This window comes from Vipera berus (assembly GCF_964194415.1).
Source record: "Vipera berus genome assembly, chromosome: 15".
Classification (NCBI taxonomy): domain Eukaryota; kingdom Metazoa; phylum Chordata; class Lepidosauria; order Squamata; family Viperidae; genus Vipera; species Vipera berus.
Genome location: NC_138218.1, coordinates 6,279,487 through 6,303,629, shown reverse-complemented (window position 1 = coordinate 6,303,629; position 24,143 = coordinate 6,279,487). Strand labels below are relative to the sequence as shown.

The 24,143-nt window shown below is 47.0% G+C and overlaps 1 protein-coding gene across 1 annotated transcript in view; it reads right to left on the bottom strand.

The window, feature by feature from the left end:
- Positions 1-24,143, bottom strand: part of CDK5RAP2 (CDK5 regulatory subunit associated protein 2) — an 84,180-nt gene that overhangs the window by 30,289 nt on the left and 29,748 nt on the right. The window contains exons 17-26 of the mRNA XM_081339486.1: positions 22,079-22,139; positions 20,624-20,710; positions 19,132-19,316; positions 14,504-14,954; positions 12,264-12,498; positions 10,445-10,555; positions 7,246-7,819; positions 4,431-4,663; positions 2,997-3,045; positions 1,899-2,017 (exon numbers count right to left, since the gene is read on the bottom strand). Coding sequence (XP_081195612.1) covers positions 1,899-2,017; positions 2,997-3,045; positions 4,431-4,663; positions 7,246-7,819; positions 10,445-10,555; positions 12,264-12,498; positions 14,504-14,954; positions 19,132-19,316; positions 20,624-20,710; positions 22,079-22,139 — 2,105 coding nt within the window. The remainder of the gene's footprint in view (positions 1-1,898; positions 2,018-2,996; positions 3,046-4,430; positions 4,664-7,245; positions 7,820-10,444; positions 10,556-12,263; positions 12,499-14,503; positions 14,955-19,131; positions 19,317-20,623; positions 20,711-22,078; positions 22,140-24,143) is intronic.

Genomic DNA, 24,143 nt, shown 5'->3' with positions numbered 1-24,143 from the left:
ATGCGAACGATGTAGAGCTGGCCACGCCCACCCAGTAGGCCATATGCACTTTAGCCACGCCCACCCTGGCCATACCCGCCCGGCCCCCTGAGGGCAACCGCAATGCTGATGCGGCCCTCAATGAAATTGAGTTTGACACCCCTGCCATACAGGCTCGGCTTTCAGCTGACCCCATCTAGGAAAAACCATTCCGCAAAGCGACCGTGACTCGGATCCTCGCGTCACCTACAACGGAAGCACCCAGGAGGCCGGTGCTTCTGCCCGGTTGTGCTCTTGTACCTTGGAGGGCGCAATGTGCGGAGCAACGGACCGTCCCCCACCGGCTTTGCATTTCTGCTTTGTCTCCGCTAGCGTTGCCTTCACTGGGACGAAGCCGGCTCTCATCGTTCTGCTGGCCCACCCTCCTCCCAAACTTCCCAAACTCCTTTCGGCGCTGTCCGGTTGTCAGCCTGCAGACTGCAACCTGGAGGCAACGGAGGTGTGCGTTGCCGGGTCAGCGTGCTCCATCAATTATGCAACGTCGGAAAGCCGACACCGGTGTCTCTGAAGTTGGGCAGCCTAGAATTTAATCCTCGCCTGCTAATTATTGGGCAAGGCAGTTTAGGGGCATCTTTTTTTTTAAGAGCAGTTGTTGGTTAAAAAGAAACTCACAAATCACAGAGGAAGAGGAAACCGCTGGTGGAGTAAGCTTCTGAGCTTTCAAGAGTCAACGCAAAGCTGAAACAGCCTTTGGAGGCCATGTAAGGATCTCGGAAGGCTGACTCAGCCTTCCATCCTTCTGGGGTCGGTAAAATGGGGACCCAGACTGTTGGGGGGGCAAGAGGCTGACTCTGTAGACTGCTTAGAGAGGGCTGTAAAGCAGTATATAAGTCTTAAGTGCTATTGCTATCTGTCTATTTATGTCTGTCTGTCTGTCTATCTGTCTGTCTGTCTATCTATCTAATTTATCTACAGTGTCTCTATCTGTCTGTGTCTGTCTGTGTGTCCGTCTGTCCGTCTGTCCGTCTATCTATCTATCTATCTATCTATCTATCTATCTATCTATCTATCTATCTATCTATCTATCTATCTATCTATCTGCTGTGGTGGCACAGTGGTGAGAATGCAGTATTGCAGGCTAACTCTGCCCATTGCCAGCAGTTCGATCCTGACCGGCTCAAGGTTGACTCAGCTTTCCATCCTTCCGAGGTTGGTAAAATGAGGACCAAGATTGTTGAGGGTAAATTGCACGGAGAGGGCTGTAAAGCGCTGTGAAGCAGTATATAAGTCTTACGTGCTATTGCTGTATCTATATCTATCTGTCAATATCTAGCTATCTCTATATGCTCTATCCATCCATCCTTCCGAGGTGGGTAGAACGAGGACCCAGATTTCTGCGGGGAGGGGGCAAGATGCTGACCCTGTAAACCGCTTAGAGAGGGCTGTAAAGCACTGTGAAGCGGTGTATAAGTCTAAGGGCTATTGCTACTGCTTCAAGAGTCGAAGGAAAGCTGAAACCGCCTTTGGAGGCCATGTAAGAACCCATAAGAAGAAGGATTTAACCTAACCCTCTGTGTCACTCCATAAATTCATAAATCTGCCCTGGGGGTGGTCATCTCACCCAGCAGATGACATTAGTAGCAATTCGCTTGAAGCTGGAGGAGATATCTTAAGAGGCATCAAGACTTGAAGCTATCAATAGACTCGATCCTCCATGCGTGCATCCTGTCCTTTCGAAAACTCCTTCCCTCCCGTATTTGAAGGCGGAAAGATTCGCCTCCAAGTCCAGCCTGCTGGCTTGAGCAGAGGGTTGGACTAGAAGACCTCCAAAGGGCCCCTCTAACTCTGTTACTCTGACTCGGCAAGACTGTCGCTCCTTCAGCCTTCCCTGAGCGTCGGCCAGACAGACCAATGTTTACCTGGTGGAAACTTGGTTGGGGTGGCAGGCGGATTCCCCTTCCCGCTCTCCGCTTCTTCTTCTCCAGGCGTGGGCGCTTCTGAAGAAGGCCGGTGTTGGGACAGCTCAAAGTCATGCAAGCTGCAGGGAAAGAAAACGGGTCAGGTTTAAATACGGGCAGTCCTCCGCGTACGACTACGGTTGATCACCAAATTTCCGTGGCTCGGCGAGACACCTGTTAAGCTTTGTCGAGCTTTTGCCCCATTTGGCGTCCTTTCCGTGCCACCGTTGCTGAGACTCGTCAAATTAGTAACCCGGTTTGTCAGGAGAATCTGGCCTCCCCAATGGCTTTGCTGGTCAAAAGGCCGCAAAAAGGGGAAACCGCGTGGAACCGACACGCCGTAAACCCGAGCCACTCGCCAATTTTGATCCGGTGGCCGTGGAGGATGCTGCAACGGTCGTAAGTGTGAAAAACGGGTCGTAAGTGCCTTTTTCCCGGCGCCGTTGTCACTTCAAACGGGCACTTAATGAGTGTAAGTCAAGGATTGCCTGCATTTTGCTTGGACGTTCTGTTTGAACTGTGATGTACCGTCAAGAGAAGGTGGACAAGGGAAGGACTGAGCCGGGGGGCCCTGCCCCCCCAAAACAAAATAAATGGCTCTATAGGAATAGAATAGAATAGAATAGAATAGAATAGAATAGAATAGAATAGAATAGAATAGAATAGAATAGAATAGAATAGAATAGAATAGAATAGAATAGAATAGAATAGAATAGAATAGAATAGAATAGAAGCTGGAAGGGACCCTGGAGGTCTTCTAGTCCAGCCCCCTGCCCAAGTTGATGTCCAGTCTCCTCTTAAAAATCCCCAGTGATGGAGCGCCCACAATTTCTGGGGGCAAAGCTGTTCCACTGGTTGGTTGTCCTCACTGTCAGGACGTCTTTCCTTAAGTTGTCGTTGTGCACACAGATCTCCACAAAATGCCCAGGGATACAAAGCAGGAGGATGAGTGCTCTGGCGGATGATATTTGCTCGGCGTACAATTCCATCTCGGCATTTAAAAATAGGGTTAGGGTCCTGACAGAAGGACCTGGAACCCAAAGCCATTCTAGGACCTACCTCTGGGCAAGGTGGCAGAGCTTCGTCATGTCGTCCTCCATTGATTCTCCTACAAGGCCAGGGAGAGGAAAATAAATGAATAAATAAATTACAACGAAGGGGAATATTTGTAGCTCGGGGTGGGAATGTTTGAAACGAGGAAGCCTTGGTGCTCTCTGAGCTTGGTTGTTTTCTTGCAGACGGTTCATGACCCGAACTAGGTAATACCATCAGTGCTAAAAGGGGGGGGGGTTAGGAGGAGGAGGAGGAGGAGGACTATGGGGTCCTTGGTGGTCTCTGAGCTTGGTTGTTTTCTTGCAGACGGTTCATGAGCCTTGGTGGAGCAGTGGGCTAGTGCCTCAATAAGTAACACCAGCTGCCTGCAATTAGCGCAGGTTCGCGTCCCACCAGGCTCAAGGTTGACTCAGCCTTCCATCCTTCCGAGGTAGGTAAAATGAGGACCCAGATTGTTGGGGGCAATTAAGCTGACTTTGTAATAATGCCGCTTGGGGTGTTTGTGAAAGCCCTAATAAGCAGGCATAGACATAGAATGAAGGCTACTGCTAAGCTTGTAAGCCGCCCTGAGTCTTCGGAGAAGGGCGGGATATAAATGGAATTAAATAAAAATAAAATAAATAAATGACCCGAACTAGGTAATACCATCAGTGCTAGAAGGGAGGTGGGGTTAGGAGAAGGAGGAGGAGGAGGACTGTGGGGTCCTTGGTGCTCTCTGAGCTTACCCAACTAGGTAAAATCATCAGTGCTAGAAGGGAGGAGGAGGAGGAGGAGGAGGAGGAGGAGGAGGAGGAGGAGGAGGAGGAGGAGAAGGACGACGACGACGACTGTGGGGTCCTTGGTGCTCTCTGAGCTTGGTTGTTTTCTTGCAGACGTTTCATGACCCTAACTAGGTAACATCATCAGTGCTATAGTAGTAAGGAGTGCTGTTTGCTGTCATTTTATATTCTGGGGTCTTGCCTGTCTGGGTGGATGGGTGGGGGCAGCCTTAGAGATTCTTTGGTTGGGCTGTTTCCTAATGGCTCTTTCTGGGAGTCGAAGTCCACAAGTCTTAAAAGTTGCCAAGCTGGAAGACCCCAGATTTAGGGATTGCATAAATCAGTAAAGTAAGTTTGAACAGGCAGGGCAGATGTTCCCAAACCTGGGCCCACTCCGAAGGGTCTTCTCACCCTCCCCGAGCAGACTGACCCTGGCCAGCTGACTAGGGGTGATGGGAACTGTAGTCCCATGTCTCTAATCGGCACGGTGCTGGGGAAGGTAGAAGCTCAGGGTTGGGCGTGGAGGCCTAAAATGACCCACTGTCTTTTTTCCTTTCTTTCTTTTTTTGGTCCACAAAACCCAAAGTCATGATGGGACGGGGGTGAAGCCTGGCGGGACACTCAGAAGATGGACACCACCACCACCACCACTGAAGTTCTCAAGAAGATGACCGCAACCCACCATAGAGACATTGGTGCTCCAGCCTCTCAAACAGCTGGGCGCTCTGGTTGAGCTGCTCCCGGAAGCTCTCGGCCACGTAGTAATCCACTTCGCTGTCCCGCAGCAGATCTTCGAACGCTCGGATCAAGTTGGACAGGTGTTGTCGGTAAGTAGCACAAATGTTGTGGCTCTGGTGGACTTCCGGCTGTTGACGGGACTGCTCGGGAAGCAACGGGCAGATGGAGGAAGCTCGCCTACGAAACGGAAGCAGCAGCTCCAGCCAAGCTTTCTGAAACTCTCCTTTATTTGGTTGAGAAAATTTATAGGGCCACCCGCTCACTCTTAAGAGGCTCCGGGCGGCTTACAAAAAAAATAAAAATAAAAAACGAATACAGAGAAGTCCTCGATTTACGACACTTCGTTTAGTGACCGTTGGATGACTTTACAACGGCGCTGGAAAAGGTGACTTGTGACCGTTTTTTTCCACAGCGCCCTCGCAGCCTCCCCGTGGGTCACGGGATGAAAATTCGGACGCTTGGCAACTGTCTCGTACTTATGACGGTTGCACGGGGTCCCCAGGGTCACGGGCACCCCCTTTTGCAAAGTCAACGGGGAATCCAGGTTTACTTAACAACCGGGTTGCTAACTTAACAGCTGCGGGGATTCCCTTAACCGTGGTGGCAAAAAGAAAGGTTTGCAAAATGGGACAAAATTCACTTAACAAATGTTTCCCTTTGCAACTGTGGCCGTAAGTCAAGGACTGCCTGTATTTAACAAGAAAAAAAAACCACAATAATCCCTTAAAACCCACCCGCCCCTTTTGTTTTTCCCCAAGGTGCTTGATAGGGAAACGAAAATTCAGATTTCACCCCTTTCCAGAATTACCAAAAGAGTTTTAACCAGGGGGATGATGTTTTAGATCAGGGGTATCCAACCTTGTCGACTTTATTTTTTTCATTATTTTTTTTAATTCCATTTATATCCCGCCCTTCTCCGAAGACTCAGGGCGGCTTACAAGCTTAGCAGTAGCCTTCATTCGATGTATATGCCTGCTTATTAGGGCTTTCACACACACCCCAAGCGGCATTATTACAAAGTCAGCTTAATTGCCCCCAACAATCTGGGTCCTCATTTTACCTACCTCAGAAGGATGGAAGGCTGAGTCAACCTTGAGCCTGGTGGGACTCGAACCTGCACTAATTGCAGGCAGCTGGTGTTACTTAAGGAGGCATTAGCCCACTGCTCCACCAAGGCCTGTGGATTTCAACTCCCAGAATTCCGCTCTGCCGGCTGGGGAATTCTGGGAACCGAAGTCCACAAAGTGTTGCAAAGTTGGCAAGGTTGGACCAACCCCTGTTTTAACACTCTGCGCAAATCTAGACGAAACTATATAAATCCTTCATTCGATCCTGCCAATCCTTTGATTGATAATTCTTTTTTTTTTCTTCTTCTTCCTGTATCTCTCAACGAGAGATGAGGCAGCTCAGCACCGGCTATGGAGAATGATATTTGGGTGTTTGCAAACCCATTTTCACTTCTCTGATTCAGCTGGGCTAACCGGGATCTAACCAAATGCAGCTTTAACGTAGAAAATAAAAATTGAGGACAGGTTTCACGCTGGGCTTCGGGATGGATTTTTTCCATTCCTTTCGGGTGGGGTGCGGTGTGTGTGTGTGTGTGTGTGGGGGGTGTTGCAGTTATTTTTTTCCCCTTCCTATCATGGGCTGTGACAAGTGCAAATCAAAAGCTGATTTTCCCCCAAGGGGAGGATGCTGCATTTTTTTAAAAATAAAAAGCCCAACAGGGGAATAAACTGGACAGGTAAGATGGTTGGAAGAGGTGTTTCTCTGCCATTCCCTAAAATACAGAGTTTCTGAGTCTTCAGACTGGCATAAGAACAGACAATTAGAATAAACAGAATTGGAAGGATTATGGTTAGATAGACAGAGATGATAGATATAGGTAGGTAGGTAGGTAGGTAGGTAGATTGATAGGTAGGTAGATAGGTAGGTAAATGATATTTAGATAGGTAGATAGATAAGTAGATTGATAGGTAGATTGATAGGTGTACAGATTGATAGGTAGGTAGATTGATTGATAGGTAGATGGATAGATTGATAGACTGATAGATAGATGGATAGATAAACTGATAGGCAGGTAGATAGATTGATAGGTAGGTAGATTGATAGGTAGATAGCTAAGATTAATAGGTGGATTGATAGATGGATAGATTGATAGGTAGATTGATAGATGGATTGATAGGTAAATAGGTAGATAGATGGATAGATAGATGGATAGATTGATAGGTAGATTGATAGATGGATTGATAGGTAAATAGGTAGATAGATGGATAGGTAGATGGATAGACTGATAGGTAGATTGATGGATGGATAGGTAGAGTAATAGGTAGATAGGCAGATTGATAGGTAGATAGCTAAGATTGATAGGTGGATTGTTAGGAAGATAGATGGATAGATTGATAGGTAGATTGATGGATGGATAGGTAGACTGATGGATGGATAGGTAGACTGATAGGTAGATAGGTAGATAGATGGATAGGTAGATGGATAGACTGATAGGTAGATTGAAAGATGGATGGATAGGTAGAGTGATAGGTAGATAGATGGATAGGTAGATGGATAGACTGATAGGTAGATAGATGGATAGGTAGACGGATAGATGGATAGGTAGATACATAGGTAGATGATAGATAGCAATAACACTTAGACTTAGTGGAAGAGTGGACGACTACCTGTATTATAACCATGGTTTGGTTTTGTTGGCACACTCAACCAACCACAACCCTTTCTCCAAGGGTGAGCCGGGGGCTACTCACCCGGCCTGGCTCAGGCTTTTCAGCTTGTCGTGCAGACGATGGACCTCATCAACCAGCTTCATGTTGGCCATCTGCTCTCTCTCGAGTTCAGCCTCATTTTCCGACAACAACTCTTTGAGCTTCTGCAGGGTTTGGTCATTTGAGGGTCCAGATCCAGCATCCTCCTCCTCCTCCTCCTCCAGGCCTTCCTTCCGCTGCGTTTCGTTGGAGAAGCTGGTCCACTCAGGGTCGCTTTCCTTGAACCCTGCGGGAGAAGGACTCTCCCCGCCGCTCTGAACGTGATCCAGAGGGTCACTGGGAGCAGGCTGTTCGACCAGATCCAACTGGACCAGCAGCATCTGATACTTCTCCACTACGGCCTTCAGATCCCTGATCCTTTGTCTCAAGTCTTCAATGTCATCCACAGCTTCGCAATCAAAGGCATCCAAGCTGATGGCGCTCTGCTTAAGAGGAGGGCTCTTGCCATCCCGGAACGTGGCCGTGACGTCCTTGCACTGCTTCTCGGGGACATCAAGCTGGGGGAGAAGTTCTTGCAAAGCAGATCCTTTTGACTCGGGGGTCTTCATTTCGGTTTCTGAAATGGAGAAAAAAGGGCAAATGCATTTAACCAAAGATTTAAGACCTAGAGAGATTTCTGATAGTGTTGTGGCCCCGACCCCCGAGCCTGTCCTACCCAAGGAAGAGACTCTGAGGATGATGGGGAGGAACTGGCAAGGCCTCCCTCTCCAGGACCCTCCCCTCTGGCAAGGCCTCCGTCTCCATCTGAAGGCCGACAGGAGCAGCCTGGGAGTAGCCAGGCTGGGAGCCAGGCTGGGACGGAGCTCGAGCAGCTGCAGCAGATACAGTCTAGCAAAGATGACTCATGGCTAGTGCCCCCCCCCCGAGAAAGACGCAGGGCCAAGCGTTTACAGCAGCGTAGGAAGAGTAGGAGGGCCAGGGATTAGCTGAGTCATTGAGCCACACCCCACTAGGTACAAAAGGGGGTGTGGCTGCTCTCAGAACTTTGTGACGAACAATAGTTTAAACAACTTCTGGTCACATCTTCGGAACTCTGCTTCTTGTTTGAAACCCTGGTTTCACTACCTACCCCGTTGAGGAACATCATCAATGCTAGAAGTGACACCTTGTCTAGCACTGATGATATTACCTAGTTGGGTTATGAAATGCCTGCCAGAAAACACTCAGTCTCAGAGAGCACCAAGGATCCCACAGTCCTTGTTTATCATCTCCTCCTCCTCCTCCTCCTCCTCTTCCTCCTCCTCCTCCTCCTATCTGCAAAGCCCACTCCCTTCTAGCACTGATGATATTACCTAGTTGGCTTATGAAATGCCTGCAAGAAAACACTCAATCTCAGAGAGCACCAAGGATCCCACAGTCCTTGTTTATCATCTCCTCCTCCTCCTCCTCCTATCTGCAAAGCCCACTCCCTTCTAGCACTGATGATATTACCTAGTTGGGTTATGAAATGCCTGCAAGAAAACACTCAATCTCAGAGAGCACCAAGGATCCCACAGTCCTTGTTTATCATCTTCTCCTCCTCCTCCTCCTCCTCCTCCTCCTCCTCCTCCTCCTATCTGCAAAGCCCACTCCCTTCTAGCATTGATGATATTACCTAGTTGGGTTATGAAATGCCTGCAAGAAAACACTCAATCTCAGAGAGCACCAAGGATCCCACAGTCCTTGTTTATCATCTCCTCCTCCTCCTCCTCCTCCTCCTCCTCCTCCTCCTCCTCCTATCTGCAAAGCCCACTCCCTTCTAGCATTGATGATATTACCTAGTTGGGTTATGAAATGCCTGCAAGAAAACACTCAATCTCAGAGAGCACCAAGGATCCCACAGTCCTTGTTTATCATCTTCTTCTCCTCCTCCTCCTCCTCCTCCTCCTCCTCCTCCTCCTATCTGCAAAGCCCACTCCCTTCTAGCATTGATGATATTACCTATTTGGGTTATGAAATGCCTGCAAGAAAACACTCAATCTCAGAGAGCACCAAGGACCCCACAGTCCTTGTTTACCTCCTCCTCCTCCTCCTCCCCACAAACCCCACTCCCTTCTAGACTAATGATGTTACCTAACTGGGTTACAAAAAGTCTGCAAGAAAACAATCTCAGAGGGCACCAAGGACCCCACAGTTCAACCCTGAGCTACAAGTATTCTCTTCCCCTGGTACCATTTTAAACTTCTTCATGTCTTAGATACGTATCCCAGCTTGTTTCCAGCAGCTCAAAGTGGCCTCTATCATCTTCCTGCTACCAATGTCTTTTCACCAGCTGCCAACCCTGAGTTGTAGGCTGAGATAAGGGGGAACAATCGGCACAAAAACTCATCAAACGAGCTTCCATGGAGGGGAGGGGGGGCGGGCGGGCTGTAGCCTTCAACCTGCGCCTTTTTAATTTTAACCTGCCACCTTAGCCCACCACCCCCACCTGTAGTTCTTCAAGTTCTACTGCTAAGCTTGTAAGCCGCCCTGAGTCTTCGGAGAAGGGTGGGATATAAATGGAATTAAAAAAAATAAATAAAAATAAAATAATTAACTAAATGTCCACATGCATATAGGTTAAAAAAACACAACCACCCTAGTTTGGTGTTTGTCATGCAGCCACTTTCTCTTTCCTTTTCCTATTTGTTATTCCCTTTTGCAAGGAAAGAAAGGATTGATGGAGTAACTTTGGAGGTCTCTTTGATGTCTCGAAAGAGGGGATGGAAAATTTGATAGCAGGTTTCCCTCCGTGATCGTTAATCCCATGTACGCACCACTTTAAGCTGTTCCCTTATGTCCTGAGAAATTCAAACGAGCGACAGGGGGGGGGAAACGGGGAAAGAGATATTTGCAGCTCACAAAATGTGCTTGTTAGAAAGCGCTAATGGCGATTTAAAAAAATAAAATTAGAGAGCATCAGAGGAAATTCATAGCTTCCGGCTCAGAGGGAAGCTATACCTCCAATTATACATCAAGCAGTTTCGTAAAATCCCGCTGACAAGTCAAAAAAAAAAAATAATTCTCAGAAGCTGCTTTTCCAAACTACAAACAGGGGAGAGGAACAATTTACTCCAGCAAGCCAACTATTAGAACATGTAACCATTTTTTTTGTTGTTGTTTTGTAAGTCGGGTTTGCAAACTGTACACGTCGCAAATTGCACCAATATCAAAATTAAAACGAGGTGCAGAAATTCAAAGTTGGGGGGGGGGGGAAACGTACCTAACTGGGTCACGTGGCTGATGCGCTGATCCTGGTCTCTTTGGACAGGGCTTTGAATAGCGGGCTGGCTAACATCTGCTTCGAAGACTTTTGGTTTGATTGTCGAGTCTTCTGGAAAAAAATAGATAGGTGATATTTTTCGGTTTCAGTGAGCAAGAAATGACAATGTTTAAAAATGAAAATAAAATTTGAAAAGCGGGGGGGAAGGGTTTTTTTTTTAAAAAAAAATCACTACCCCCTTTCTATTTGAAGGGGCAAATGGTGATCCTGCTGTTTTAAACTTAACAGTTAAAAGGAAGCATTTATTACATTCTTGGAACAAAAAAATAACTTATTCCTTGTATATATACAGCATTTTTCTGTTTAACTTCCTTTAGGCTCTTTCATGAGTCCATCCATGTACTTTTTCTGTTCTCTCTTGATTGATAAGATTATCTTGTTTTGTCTGTATGCTGTCTAAAGCATAGCACAATAATTGGAGAAATGAACAAAATGGAAATAAAACTCAACAATTTTTGCCTCCTTCGTGACAGGTGTCCCGTGTTTTTCTTTGACTGTTTGACCATTTTTGGACAAAGATAGGATTTAAGACGATTTAAAAACCGTACTATCCCATGGAAGTTTGCTTTAGACATTTATAAGCAACATAAAATGATAACGTCCTAGGTTAGTGGATGAACTGTATTTGGTAACTCCTTGAGTTACGGCACCAATTCAGCCCAAGATTGGGACTCAGGCAAAGGCTATAGGGCGACGTAAGGCTGCATTTAATGACATCGCCCCAAAAGTGCACAACATCGTCTCTTTGCCTCTGCTCCTAAGGGGAAAGCCTGGGCACCTAGGCAGCGTTGGCTTTGGGGAAAGGGCTATAGGGCGATGTAATGCTGCATTCCAATGACATCACCCACAAAATGCATCTATCTATCTATCTATCTATCTATCTATCTATCTATCTATCTATCTATCTATCTATCATCTATCTATCTATCTATCTCTATGTATCTATCATCTATATCTATATATGTTATCTATGACTATATCTATCTATATCTATCTATCTCTATGTATCTATCATCTAACTCTGTATCTATCTCTATCTCTGGATCTATATATATCTATGTATCTATCATGTATTTATCTATCTACCTATCTATATAACTATCTCTATGTATCTATCATCTAACTCTGTATCTATCTCTATCTGTCTATATATATATCTACTGTATCTCTATATCTATCATGGGGACGCGGTGGCTCAGTGGGGTTAGGACGCTGAGCTTGTCGATCAGAAGGTCGGCAGTTTGGCGGGTCGAATCCCGAGTGCCGCGTAACAGAGTGAGCGCCTGTTACTCGTCCCAGCTTCTGCCAACCTAGCAGTTCGAAAGCACGTAAAAATGCAAGTAGAAAAATAGGGACCACTCCGGTGGGAAGGTAACAGCGTTCCGTGCGCCTTTGGCGTCTAGTCATGCCGGCCACATGACCACGGAGACGTCCTCGGACAAGCGCTGGCTCTTCGACTTTGAAACGGAGATGAGCACCGGCCCCTAGAGTCGGAAACGACTAGCACGCATGTGCGGTGGAACCTTTACCTTTAACTTTATATCTATCATCTAACTCTATATCTATATCTATGTCTATATCTATCTATCTATCTATCTATCTATCTATCTATCTATCTATCTATCTATCTATCTATCTATCTATCTATCTATCTACCTCTAACCCTTTCTGGGTGTCCTACTGGACATCCTCTCGTTAGACCAAAGGAACGGAAGAGGAGAAAGTCTGGTTGGTCTCCTTCCATGCTATCTCACCATACCTGCTTGTTTGTCTTCTTCCCATACATCTTTCCGGTTGGACCCATGACCCTCTGCCTCACTTTGCTGGGCCTCTTCTCTTAGGGTCTTTCCCTTCAGGCCTTGGTCCAGGGTGAAGACACAATGCTGGAGATCTGGCCTGGGCAGGGGGCTCATTAAGGAGATGCTCCCCACGGATCTCGAGGGTTTCAGTAAAACAGGCAAGCGAGATTTCTTGGGTTGGTAACAAGAGTTGCTCTGAACGAAACACGAGATCAAGAAAGGATTAAACGGCACATCGATAAAGACCAGAAGGAGAATAAAATGCAGTCTGATAGAATCCAGGAGAAAAAAGGGGGGTGCATTTTGTGTATAGGGGTGTGCGGGAGGGAAGACCCACCGCAACTGAAGAAGAAGAAGAAGAAAAAAATCAGCCTCGCTGGGCTGGCAAAACAGGGCACTTAACAACCGTGTTACTAACTTAACAACTGCTGAACAACTGTGTCAAGGAAGGTCGTAAAATGGGGCAGAAGGGCCATCGGTAAGCTTTGCAAACTGGATTTCTATAGATTTTTTTTAAAATGTAATTCTTATCTAGCTTTCTTCTTCCTCCCCTTTTTTCCTAGGAACCCTTGCAAGTTCAGAAAGATTTTTTTTGTAAAAAAAAAATGATTAAGGCAGCACGTCGATACCCCATGCATCATTAACTTAAGAAATTACCCTTGAATGTTGCGATAACTACGAAAATGGCTGGTTATTTCTGTGCATTAAGGGTGTGCAGGAAAAAAAAATCCTGTAGCAACGACTGATTAGCTGTAATAGAGAATAACGGCTAAGAGACCATAATAGCTAGAAGCAACGTTACTCCAACTGCTTCAGAATTTCTTCTGGGTGGTAGCGATGGGACAAAACCCTCCTTTGAAGACACACCCTGAGTAGAGATCTCTTTGCCTCAGCTACTCACTAAGTAAGGGGTGAGAGGACAGGAAAAGAGAAGGCAAAATAGAAATGGCCCAGCGGTCCTCTATGGTAAGATCGGAACATCTACAGATCTTTCAGGATGTCCACCAACAGTGGCCGAGCAGAGCAGGGCTCATGGAAAGGCATCTACCTTCCTACGTGCTTCAGACGAGGTGTCTCTTTCTCACCTTGCCCAAACATATTTAGCTTAGTTGGGCCGGAGTGCAAAATGTGTTTGGTGTCTTCCAAAGCAGAGATCCAGGTCCATGTAGAGAAGACAAGGCCAACTGGCCAACTATGGGAACCTGCCTTTAACTGGGCGTCCCTGACACTAACTCAGCCAGATCAGCGAGGATTTCTTCTTCCAATGTATTCTATAGTTGCCATGTGCTCACTAGCACTGATGACGTTACCTGGATGGGTCATGAAACGTCTGCACGAAAACCACCCAGCTCAGAGAACACCCAAAGATCCCACAACCCTTCGCTCCCCCTCCTCCTCTCGAGAAACCCCGTTCCTTTTTAGCGCTGATGATGTTACCCATCATGATGTTCCCTAGTTGGATAATGAAACGTTTGCAAGAAAACTGCCCAGCTCAGAGAGCACCAAGGACCCCACAATCATCCTCCTCCTCATCTTCCTCCTCCCACTGATGATGTTACCTAGTTGGGTCATGAAACGTCTGCAAGAAAACTGCCCAGCTCAGAGAGCACCAAGGACCCCACAATCCTCCTCCTCCTCATCTTCCTCCTCCCACTGATGATGTTACCTAGTTGGGTCATGAAATGTCTGCAAGAAAGCCACCAAGCTCAGAGAGCACCAAGGACCCCACAATCATCCTCCTCCTCATCTTCCTCCTCTCACTGATGATGTTACCTAGTAGGGTCAAGAAATGTCTGCAAGAAAACCACCAAGCTCAGAGAGCACCAAGGACCCCACAGTCCTCCTCCTCCTCCTCATCTTCCTCCTCCCACTGATGATGTTACCTAGTTGGGTCATGAAACGTCTGCAAGAAAACTGCCCAGCTCAGAGAGCACCAAGGACCCCACAATCCTCCTCCTCCTCCTCCTCCTCTTCTTCTTCCCTTGCAGATGTTACATTACCAAACCAGGTGACATCATCAGAACTAGCAGGGGGTGGGGTTTGGTCTCCCTAGTAGCAGTTACCATTCCTTTCCAACACTGATGATGTTCCCTAGTTGGGTCGTGAAATGTCTGCAAGAAAACCGCCTAGCTCAGACAGCAGCAAGGACGCCCGCAGGTCAACCTTGAGCTATAAGGCGTCTTCTCCCATTGATACTCACTTTGTTCGCTTTGCTGAGCGGAAGGAGAGACTTCTGCGGATCGCCCTTGACAGAGACTTGCCTCTGCCAGCAATCCTTGTCAAACCGAGACGATTGGGTGGTGGCTCCGTCTTCAGAGACCGGCGTCCTTTGGCCTTCGTGCTTTGGCCTCGTGGCGCCGTCCGACTCGGTTGCTGTTTGGGTAGCCGTGTCCTTCACTTCCACTTTGGGGGATTCCGTCTCCACGTTCAACTCGCCCACGCTTTCGTCTCGGCCGGGTGTGGGTTGCGGTTGGCCTTGTTGCCTCAACGTGATGTTGGCTTGCATGAGCTGTTCAAGTTCAGCTCTCAGCTGAATAATCAGCTGCTTAAGATCACCCTCCTCTTTATTCTCCAGATCATCATTTAAATTGTCTCGCTCGGCGATTTTCTCAGGATCTAACGGCTTATTTGCAGCTTCCCTCTGTTCTTGCCTGCTTTTTTATGCCCGGAGCCGGAGAGGGGCGGAGGAACAGAGAGAGAAAAATAACAAAATAATCTTTTTTTCTTTTTTCTTTTTTTTTTTAAACCAAACGTTTGTAAGAAAACAAATTCACTCGCTGCAAAACGGTTTCCAGGCTCACGATAAAGCCTGAATAAATCCTTCCTCGTGCCAACCTCCTCAAAGAGAGTCAGACGAGAAACTTTGAAGGTGGAAGATTAACGAAACAGTAGGTGTTGCTTTTTTCTTTTTTCTTTTTTTGTAAAGGAAACAAAATAGGAGAGATTCAGAAATAGACTTAATCCAAACAGTTATCCAGAAATGATTAGGTATAATTTGGTGACGGTTTAAAGATAAATAGCAGGTTGGTCCAAAAAAAAAAAAGAAGAAGAAGAAAGAAAGAAAGAAAATCGTTGGATGGCAGCTGCTGTTTTCCCCCCCCCTAGAAAATGGGAATAATTTTCTCATTTATCACAGTCGGGCAGCTTCGGTGGAGACACAAAAGGGCAGAGAGGAACCAAAAGCAGGTTCGAGTCCCACCAGGCTCAAGGTTGACTCAGCCTTCCATCCTTCCGAGGTAGGTAAAATGAGGACCCAGATTGTTGGGGGCAATTAAGCTGACTTTGTAATAATGCCGCTTGGGGTGTGTGTGTGAAAGCCCTAATAAGCAGGCATATACATAGAATGAAGGCTACTGCTAAGCTTGTAAGCCGCCCTGAGTCTTCGGAGAAGGGTGGGATATAAATGGAATTAAAAAAAAATAAAAAATGTTCAGAACAGCTTAACCAATAATGCTGGAGCTGAGAGCTGGTGGGCTTATGGAGGAAGAATAGAATAGAATAGAATAGAATAGAATAGAATAGAATAGAATAGAATAGAATAGAATAGAATAGAATAGAATAGAATAGAATAGAATAGAATAGAATAGAATAGAATAGAATAGAATAGAATAGAATAGAATAGAATAGAATAGAATAATAGAATAGAATAGAATAGAATAGAATAGAATAGAATAGCCTTGGTGGAGCAGTGGGCTAATGCCTCCTTAAGTAACACCAGCTGCCTGCAATTAGCGCAGGTTCGAGTCCCACCAGGCTCAAGGTTGACTCAGCCTTCCATCCTTCCGAGGTAGGTAAAATGAGGACCCAGATTGTTGGGGGCAATTAAGCTGACTTTGTAATAATGCCGCTTGGGGTGTGTGTGTGTGTGAAAACCCTAACAAGCAGGCATATACATAGAATGAAGGCTACTGCTAAGCTTGTAAGCCGCCCTGAGTCTTCAGAGAAGGGCGGGATATAAATGGAATTAAAAATAAAATAAAATAAAAAGCGCTCCGGAGACGGTGGCTAAACGCCAGACTCACTCTGCTGTTTTTTTCCCCCAGAACGAACCGCTCGAAACAGGCGGTCCTCGACTCAGCACGGTTTTGCTTAGTGACCGTTCAAAGTTATCAAAAAGAGAGGAGCCGCGGCTGTTCTTCGCTGTTAGGCATTCCCCCTGATCACGTGGTCAAACTTCCGGTGCTTGGCAACTGACCCATAGTTATGACGGTGGCAATGTCCCGGTGTTTGTGTGTGTGTGCGTGTGTGTGTGTCACGCGATCTCCTTCTGCAGCCTTCTCACAAGCAAAGTCCATGGGGGAAAGTCGGATTCAGTTAACAACCGGGTTACTGAGTGATCAACTGGGTTTTAATTTTCTCAGGGTTCTATTTAATCTCTTTTAATTTGTTTTAACGTTTGTATTGACTGTTTTTTAAGTGCCCTGTAAACCGCCCTGAGTCCTTCGGGAAAGGGCGGTATATAAATCTAAATAAATAAATAAATAAAATAACTGCAGCGATTCACGTCGAGAAAGGTCGTAGAATGGGGCAAACCCCACTTAACAAATGTCTCAGCAACAGAACTTGGGGGCTCAATCGTGTTTGTAAGTCGAGGACTACCTGTGCAAGAGCAGCGGATCCTGCTAGGTGCTGAGTACAGCTTACTACAGGGGGTAAGCTTCCAACTTGGCCCTTTGATGACTTGTGGACTTCAACTCCCAGAATTCCTCAGCCAGGCACGGAATCCGGCTTTCCCCCATGGACTTTGCTTGTGAGAAGGCTGCAAAAGGAGATCGCGTCTCACACACACACACACACACACACACACAGTGTGCCTGGCTGAGGAATTCTGGGAGTTGAAGTCCACAAGTCATCAAAGGGCCAGGTTTGAAGACCCCTGGCTTACTAAGAGAGAAGGGCCCATTTCGGAAAAGTGATTTAATCAAGGAACATTATCGAAGCACGACAACTGGGTCAAAGGCCTCGAAAGTTCCCATTTTATTGTCGCAAAAGTGCTTTTCCAAAAGGCACCTGGACCGTCTTGGGGTTTGTTTGTTTTTTCCCCTTGAAAACGTTTCGCTTCTCATCTGAGAAGCTTCTTCGGTTCTAAGGGAACGGTGGGGAACGGAAGGATTTATATTCAGTTAGAACTGAAGAAGCTTCTCGGATGAGAAGAGAAACGTCTTCAAGGGGGGGAAAAAACAAAAGCAAACCAAGTCAGTCCAAGACTTTGGGACAATCGTGACCTGGATGACTGAGAATCTCCACGGACATTTTCCCATTTGATTCAGCTTTTCCTTCCGGACGATCCAGATCTTACTTTGAAGTGAATGAACGAACGAACCTTTATTATCAAAGTACACGGTGATGGATGAAGAGGAGATTTTGGAAGGCAAACGACCTGAACCAATCACGGTCTCTCCTCCAGGTTGCAGAGATTTATTTTATTAATTCCATGTATATCCCGCCCTTCTCCGAAGACTCAGGGCGGCTTACAAGCTTAGCAGTAGCCTTCATTCTATGTATATGCCTGCTTATTAGGGCTTTCACACACACCCCCAAGCGGCATTATTACAAAGTCAGCTTAATTGCCCCCAACAATCTGGGTCCTCATTTTACCTACCTGGGAAGGATGGAAGGCTGAGTCAACCTTGAGCCTGGTGGGACTCGAACCTGCACTAATTGCAGGCAGCTGGTGTTACCTAAGGAGGCATTAGCCCACTGCTCCACCAAGGCTCTGTTCCATGCCTAAAAAGCCTTGGTACAGATTCACAACCACAACAATGACGCACCACCCAAATCCCAGTACCAACGTCAGTGATCCACTTGAAGGACGGTGGCGAGGACGGTGGTAAGAACGGGGGCAAAACAGAACTCTCTTGCTTAGCAAAGAGGAAATTGGGGTGTTAAGATGAGGACTCCCCGTACTGCAAAACTTTCGCAGCCTCCCGTCTCCCCAGGCAAAAAAAACAAAGAGAGAACGGATCTCATTCGTTTGCAACCCTTCCTCGTTCAGAGGCATCCTTTTATAGGCCTGGAAATCATTGGACATGGGTGGTCTCACCTGCTTGGCCCCCGCCCTGGAGGAAGCATCTTCCCCCCCCCCACACGCCACCCCCTAAATTGCCAAGAAGGAAATGTGCCCCACAAACCTAGCTTTGCTCTCCTGGTTATTTAATTGCACGAGGAGCTGAAACCGTTTGGAAGCGGCTAGCTAGTTTCTCCCAGGTAAATGAGAGAAGGGCCATTATCTCCCTTTTCGACTTTCAGCGCAATTGCTTCCTTCGTCCCTCCAGTAGGACGGCTGTCCAAATTGCCGTGTCTAAGCTACTCACCAGCATACTAAAAATGCAGAGACGTCACCCTGCCAACAAAAGCGCGTATAGTCAAGGCCGTGGTCTTCCCAGTTGCAGTGTGTGGCTGTGAAAGTTGGACCGTAAGAAAGGCTGAGCGCCAAAGAATCGAAGCCTTTGAACTACAGTGCTGGAGAAGACTCCTGTGAGTCCCTTGGACTGCCAGGCGATCAAACCGGTCAGTCCTAGAGGAGATCAACCCTGACTGCCCTTTAGAAGGCCAGATCCTGAAGTTGAAACTCAAAATACTTTGGCCACCTAATGAGAAGGAAGGACTCACTGGAGAAGAGCCTAATGCTGGGAAAGATGGAGGGCAAGAGAAGAAGGGGACGACAGAGAATGAGGTGGCTGGATGAAGTCACTGAAGCAGGAGGCGTGAGCCTAAATGGACTCCAGAAGATGGTAGAGGACAGGAAGGCCTGGAGGAACGTGGTCCATGAGGTCACGAGGGGTTGGACAGGACTTCACAACTAACAACAACTAGCTACTCACTCACCGAGATCCCAATTCTGCCGCTCTGTTTTCATTCGGAAGGCACACGGGCGAAGACGTCTCTTCCCGACTGTCACAATTCTTGGCCGCCGGGCTCCCGTCAAAGTATTTGCTGGCAGCCGGCTCGGCTTCAAACTCCGGCGGGCTGAGAGTCTTGTAGGGTTGATCCGAAGAGTCTAAAGGAATGATCTGATTGGGAAGGAAAAGATGCATTGCTCTTCATCTGGCGGAAAGGAAGCGGGTAGGCCCCCGTCCACCAATCTAAAGACTGGAGAAGCGGAGGAGAGCCATCGATTCTGGCCCAAGAGGAAAGGCCCCACAATAACTTCCTGGACGCCGGAGTTGGGACGCTGACAATGAAATCCAGCCTTGCAGGCTTGAGAATGGTAACGTCCTGGGTTGAGCCAGCCCCAGGGTTTGTGACTCTGCTCAACAGCCCAAGCAGAAATGCCCATGGTGGATTCCCCCTTTGGGTCAAGGAGGGGATGGGATAGGGGAAGGGAGGGGAGGAACAGAAGAGAAGGCAGAAGGGAGAAGGGGGAAGGGAAGGGAAGGGAAAGGAGTAAATGGGTGAAGAAGGGAAGGGAAGGGGAGGGAAGGGAAGGGAAGGGAAAGGAGTAAATGGGTGAAGGGAAGGGGAGGGGAGGGAGGGGAAGGGAAGGGAAGGGAGTAAATGGGTGAAGAAGGGAAGGGGAGGGGAGGGAGGGGAAGGGAAGGGAAGGGAAAGGAGTAAATGGGTGAAGAAGGGAAGGGAAGGGAAGCGAAGGGAAGGGAAGGGAAGGGAAGGGAAGGAGTAAATGGGTGAAGAAGGGAAGGGAAGGGAAGGGAAGCGAAGGGAAGGGAAAGGAGTAAATGGGTGAAGAAGGGAAGGGAAAGGAGTAAATGGGTGAAGTAGGGAAGGGGAGGGGAGGGAGGGGAAGGGAAGGGAGTAAATGGGTGAAGAAGGGAAGGGGAGGGGAGGGAGGGGAAGGGAAGGGAAAAGAGTAAATGGGTGAAGAAGGGAAGGGAAGGGAAGGGAAGGGAAGGGAAAGGAGTAAATGGGTGAAGAAGGGAAGGGAAGGGAAGCGAAGGGAAGGGAAGGGAAAGGAGTAAATGGGTGAAGAAGGGAAGGGAAGGGAGTAAATGGGTGAAGAAGGGAAGGGGAGAGGAGGGAGGGGAAGGGAAGGGAAAGGAGTAAATGGGTGAAGAAGGGAAGGGAAGGGGAGGGGAGGGAGGGGGAGGGAAGGGGACAAACACTAGTACAGCAATGACAAAAGAGCTGGAGTTATTTCCTCCCATCAGCCTGCAACTTCAGTGAGGCCTGCATAGAACTGTAAACCCACGAATCCTTGCCGGACACTCTCTCCAGGCCACCAAAGAGGGACAAGCTTCAAACCCAACCGCCTCGCCGATTCTGGAAGGACCCATCTGTGCCATTCATCCTCTGGCATTTCAGAGCCTCGCACACCCGCAAGGGAGAAGCCTAAAACAGGCGACCGGGTGCATCAAACCCCCACCTCGCTCAGCGTCTCCGCTCCATCGCAGCTCGGCTCTTCGTCGGAGGCCCCCAGCAGAATCTGACTTCCCTCCACTCTTTCGAGAAGCTACACAAAAGCGTGGAATGGGATGAAAGAAAAAAAAAAACACGCTGCATCGGTCAAAGGAAACCGGGTGATACGACGCATGTAGAAACGAGTAATGCTTTTTTTAAAAGAAAGAAAGAAAGAAAGAAAGAAAGAAAGAAAGAAAGAAAGAAAGAAAGAAAGAAAGAAAGAAAGAAGGAAGGAAGGAAGGAAGGAAGGAAGGAAGGAAGGAAGGAAGGAAGGAAGGAAGGAAGGAAGGAAGGAAGGAAGGAGAAAGAAAGAAAGAAAGAAAGAAAGAAAGAAAGAAAGAAAGAAAGAAAGAAAGAAAGAAAGAAAAACAAAGACATCCCTGCAAACAAGAGCAACAGATAGGAGGTTATTTAGCATCGTCGCCATCCCAAAAGGTACTAAAAAAAAAGGATTTGATTCACACACGTTTCAGCAAAACAGCCAGTCCTCGACTTACGACCAGAATGGAGAATTGGAAAGGACCTTGGAGGTCATCTAGTCCAACCCCCTGCTCAAGCAGGAGATCCTATACCATTCCAGGCAAGTGGTTGTCCAGTCTCTTCTTGAAAACCTCCAGTGATGGAGCATTCACAGCTTCTGAAGGCAAGTCGTTCCACTGATTAATTGTTCTCACTGTCATGAAATTCCTCCTTCGTTCCAGGTTGCTTCTCTCCTTGATGAGTTTCCATCCGTTGCTTCTTGTCCTGCCTTCAGGGGCTTTGGAGAATAGCTTGACTTCCTCTTCTTTGGGGCAGCCCCTGAGATATTGGAAGACTGCTATCATGTCCCCACTTGTCCTTCTCTTCATTAAACTACACATCCCCAATTCCAGCAACCGTTCCCGATATGTTTTAGCCTCCAGTCCCCCGATCATCTTTGTTGCTCTTCTCTGCGCTCTTTCTAGCGCAGGGGTGTCAAACTCAATTTCATTGAGGGACGCATCAGCATTGCGGTTGCCCTCAGGGGGCCGGGTGGGTATGGCCAGGGTGGGCGTGGCCTACTGAGTGGGCGTGGCTAGAGCGCGTATGGCCTACTGGGTGGGCATGGCCAACTCTACATCATTCGCATGAAGGGTGCCTATGGGGGCCTGGGCAGGAGTGGGACAGATGTGGGGGTCTCTGGCAGAAGGAGGGTCTCTGGGCCAGGGCCAAGGCAGTGGGGGCCGTTCCCTCACTGTTTCCAGGATGGCTTCGTGGGCCACATGAAACCACTTTGCGGGCCGGATCCAGCCCCCAGGCCTTGTGTTTGACATGTCTGTTCTAGAGTCTCAACATCTTTTTTACGTCGTGCTGACCCAAACTGGAGGCCAATATTCCAAGTGTTATTAAGTCACGTCACCCCATAGGAAACCCATGGAGCCTTCCAAGCTGGCGTTGTAACCTCCACCCACAAACACATCAAGCCACCAACGCTGGTTTTCCCTTCATCCACTCTAACACCACTAATCAATTGGCCAATCTTTAAGGGGGCACAAAAGAAACTCGCCCCTCTTTGTTTTCGGCCCCCGACTTCAAAAGCCGCCCAACCTTATCCAGACCCGCCGGAATTCCTTGGTCTATTATAGCAATTAGCGATTAATGGAAACTTTATGCCAGGCGCTGCTTAAGCGAGACCGATTCTCTGGAGGGCCATTTGCCCGCTGCCTTAAATGAAAAATCCAATAAAATGGAGCCGTTCACCCAAAAGTTTTATTTTGAAAGAGGTAAAATCTGCTGCGAGGCAGAGAAAAAAGGAGATGCGTCTTGAATCCCCAAGGCCTTTCTGGATCTCTGTGAGATTCATGAAACAACCCCTTTTTTTTTTCCAGGGAAGGACAAGTTTTGGGTTCTCCTTCCAGAGGCTTGAACCCTGTCTCCGGAATCCACTATTGGAGCAGGTCTCTTTCCCAAAATGCAAAATTCCTTATCGGCTGAGAAAACGAGAAGGTTTTCCCCCAACGGGCTAATATTCTGCGTTTCTGGGATGCATTTAATGCAACGAGATCGGTCCCTCACCTGCAGTGCAGAGAAGAGCAACAAAGATGATCAGGGGACTGGAGGCTAAAACATATAAGGAACGGTTGCTGGGATTGGGTATGTCTGGTTTAATGAAAGCTAGGACGAGGGGGGACATGGTAGCAGTCTTCCAATATTTGAGGGGCTGCCACAAAGAAGGGGGGGTCAACCTATTCTCCAAAGCACCTGCAGGCGGGACAAGAAGCAACGGGTGGAAACTCATCAAGGAGAGAAGCAACCTGGAACTAAGGAGAAATTTCCTGACATTGAAAACAATGGGACAGCTGGAGTCCAGACATTGTGGGTGCTCCAACACTGGAGGTTTTTAAGAAGAGATTAGGACAACCATTTGTCCAGAATGTCATAGGGTCTCCTGCTTGGGCAAGGAGTTAGACTAGATGACCTCCAAGGTTCCTTCCAACTCTGTTCTGTTCTGTTCTATTCTATTCTACTCTAATTTTATTCATTCTAATTCTATTCTATTCATTCTAATTCTATTCTATTCTATTCTATTCTATTTTCTATTCTATTCTAATTCTATTCATTCTAATTCTACTCTATTCTATTCATTCTAATTATTCTATTCTATTCATTCTAATTCTTATTCTATTCTAATTTAATTATTTCATTATTCTATTCTATTCTATTTTCTATTCTATTCTAATTCTATTCTATTCTATTTTCTATTCTATTCTAATTCTATTCATTCTAATTCTACTCTATTCTATTCTATTCAAATTCTTATTCTATTCTATTCATTCTAATTTTTATTCTATTCTATTCTAATTTAATTATTTCATTATTCTATTCTAATTTTATTCATTCTAATTCTATTCTATTCATTCTAATTCTAATCTATTCTATTCTATTTTCTATTCTAATTCTTATTCATTCTAATTCTATTCTATTCCATTCATTCTAATTATTCTATTCTATTCTATTCATTCTAATTCTTATTCTATTCTAATTTAATTATTTCATTATTCTAGTCTAGTCTATATTCTATTCTAGTCTAGTCTAGTCTAGTCTACTCTCTAGTCTACATTCTATTCTATTTTATTATCCTGTTACATTGTTTGCCCGCGCTCTGCTCCTTTTCTGGAAAGGACCCGAGCCCCCCCCCCCAGCACGCAGGCCCTGTCCTTTTTTTCTGAAATGCCGCTTTGGACCCCATCAAACTGAGAAAGCATCAGAGGCCACTTCCCACTTTCATCCACCTTGGGTGGAAGCCCGAGTCAGCCGGGAGGAAGATCAAATCTTTTCCTTCTAATGTCCTTTCTGCAGCCCGGCCAAGGCGGGCGTGAAATCAGCCAAGCGTCTTTGGCGGAGGCTACCCATGAAGACCATGGGCTGGGTGTAGAAATGTCATTGATCTAAAGCTGGTTGAATCCCCGGCACGGCCGAGGGAATTTTGGAGACAAGAGCTGACATTTTCTCCCTCTTGATCAGCA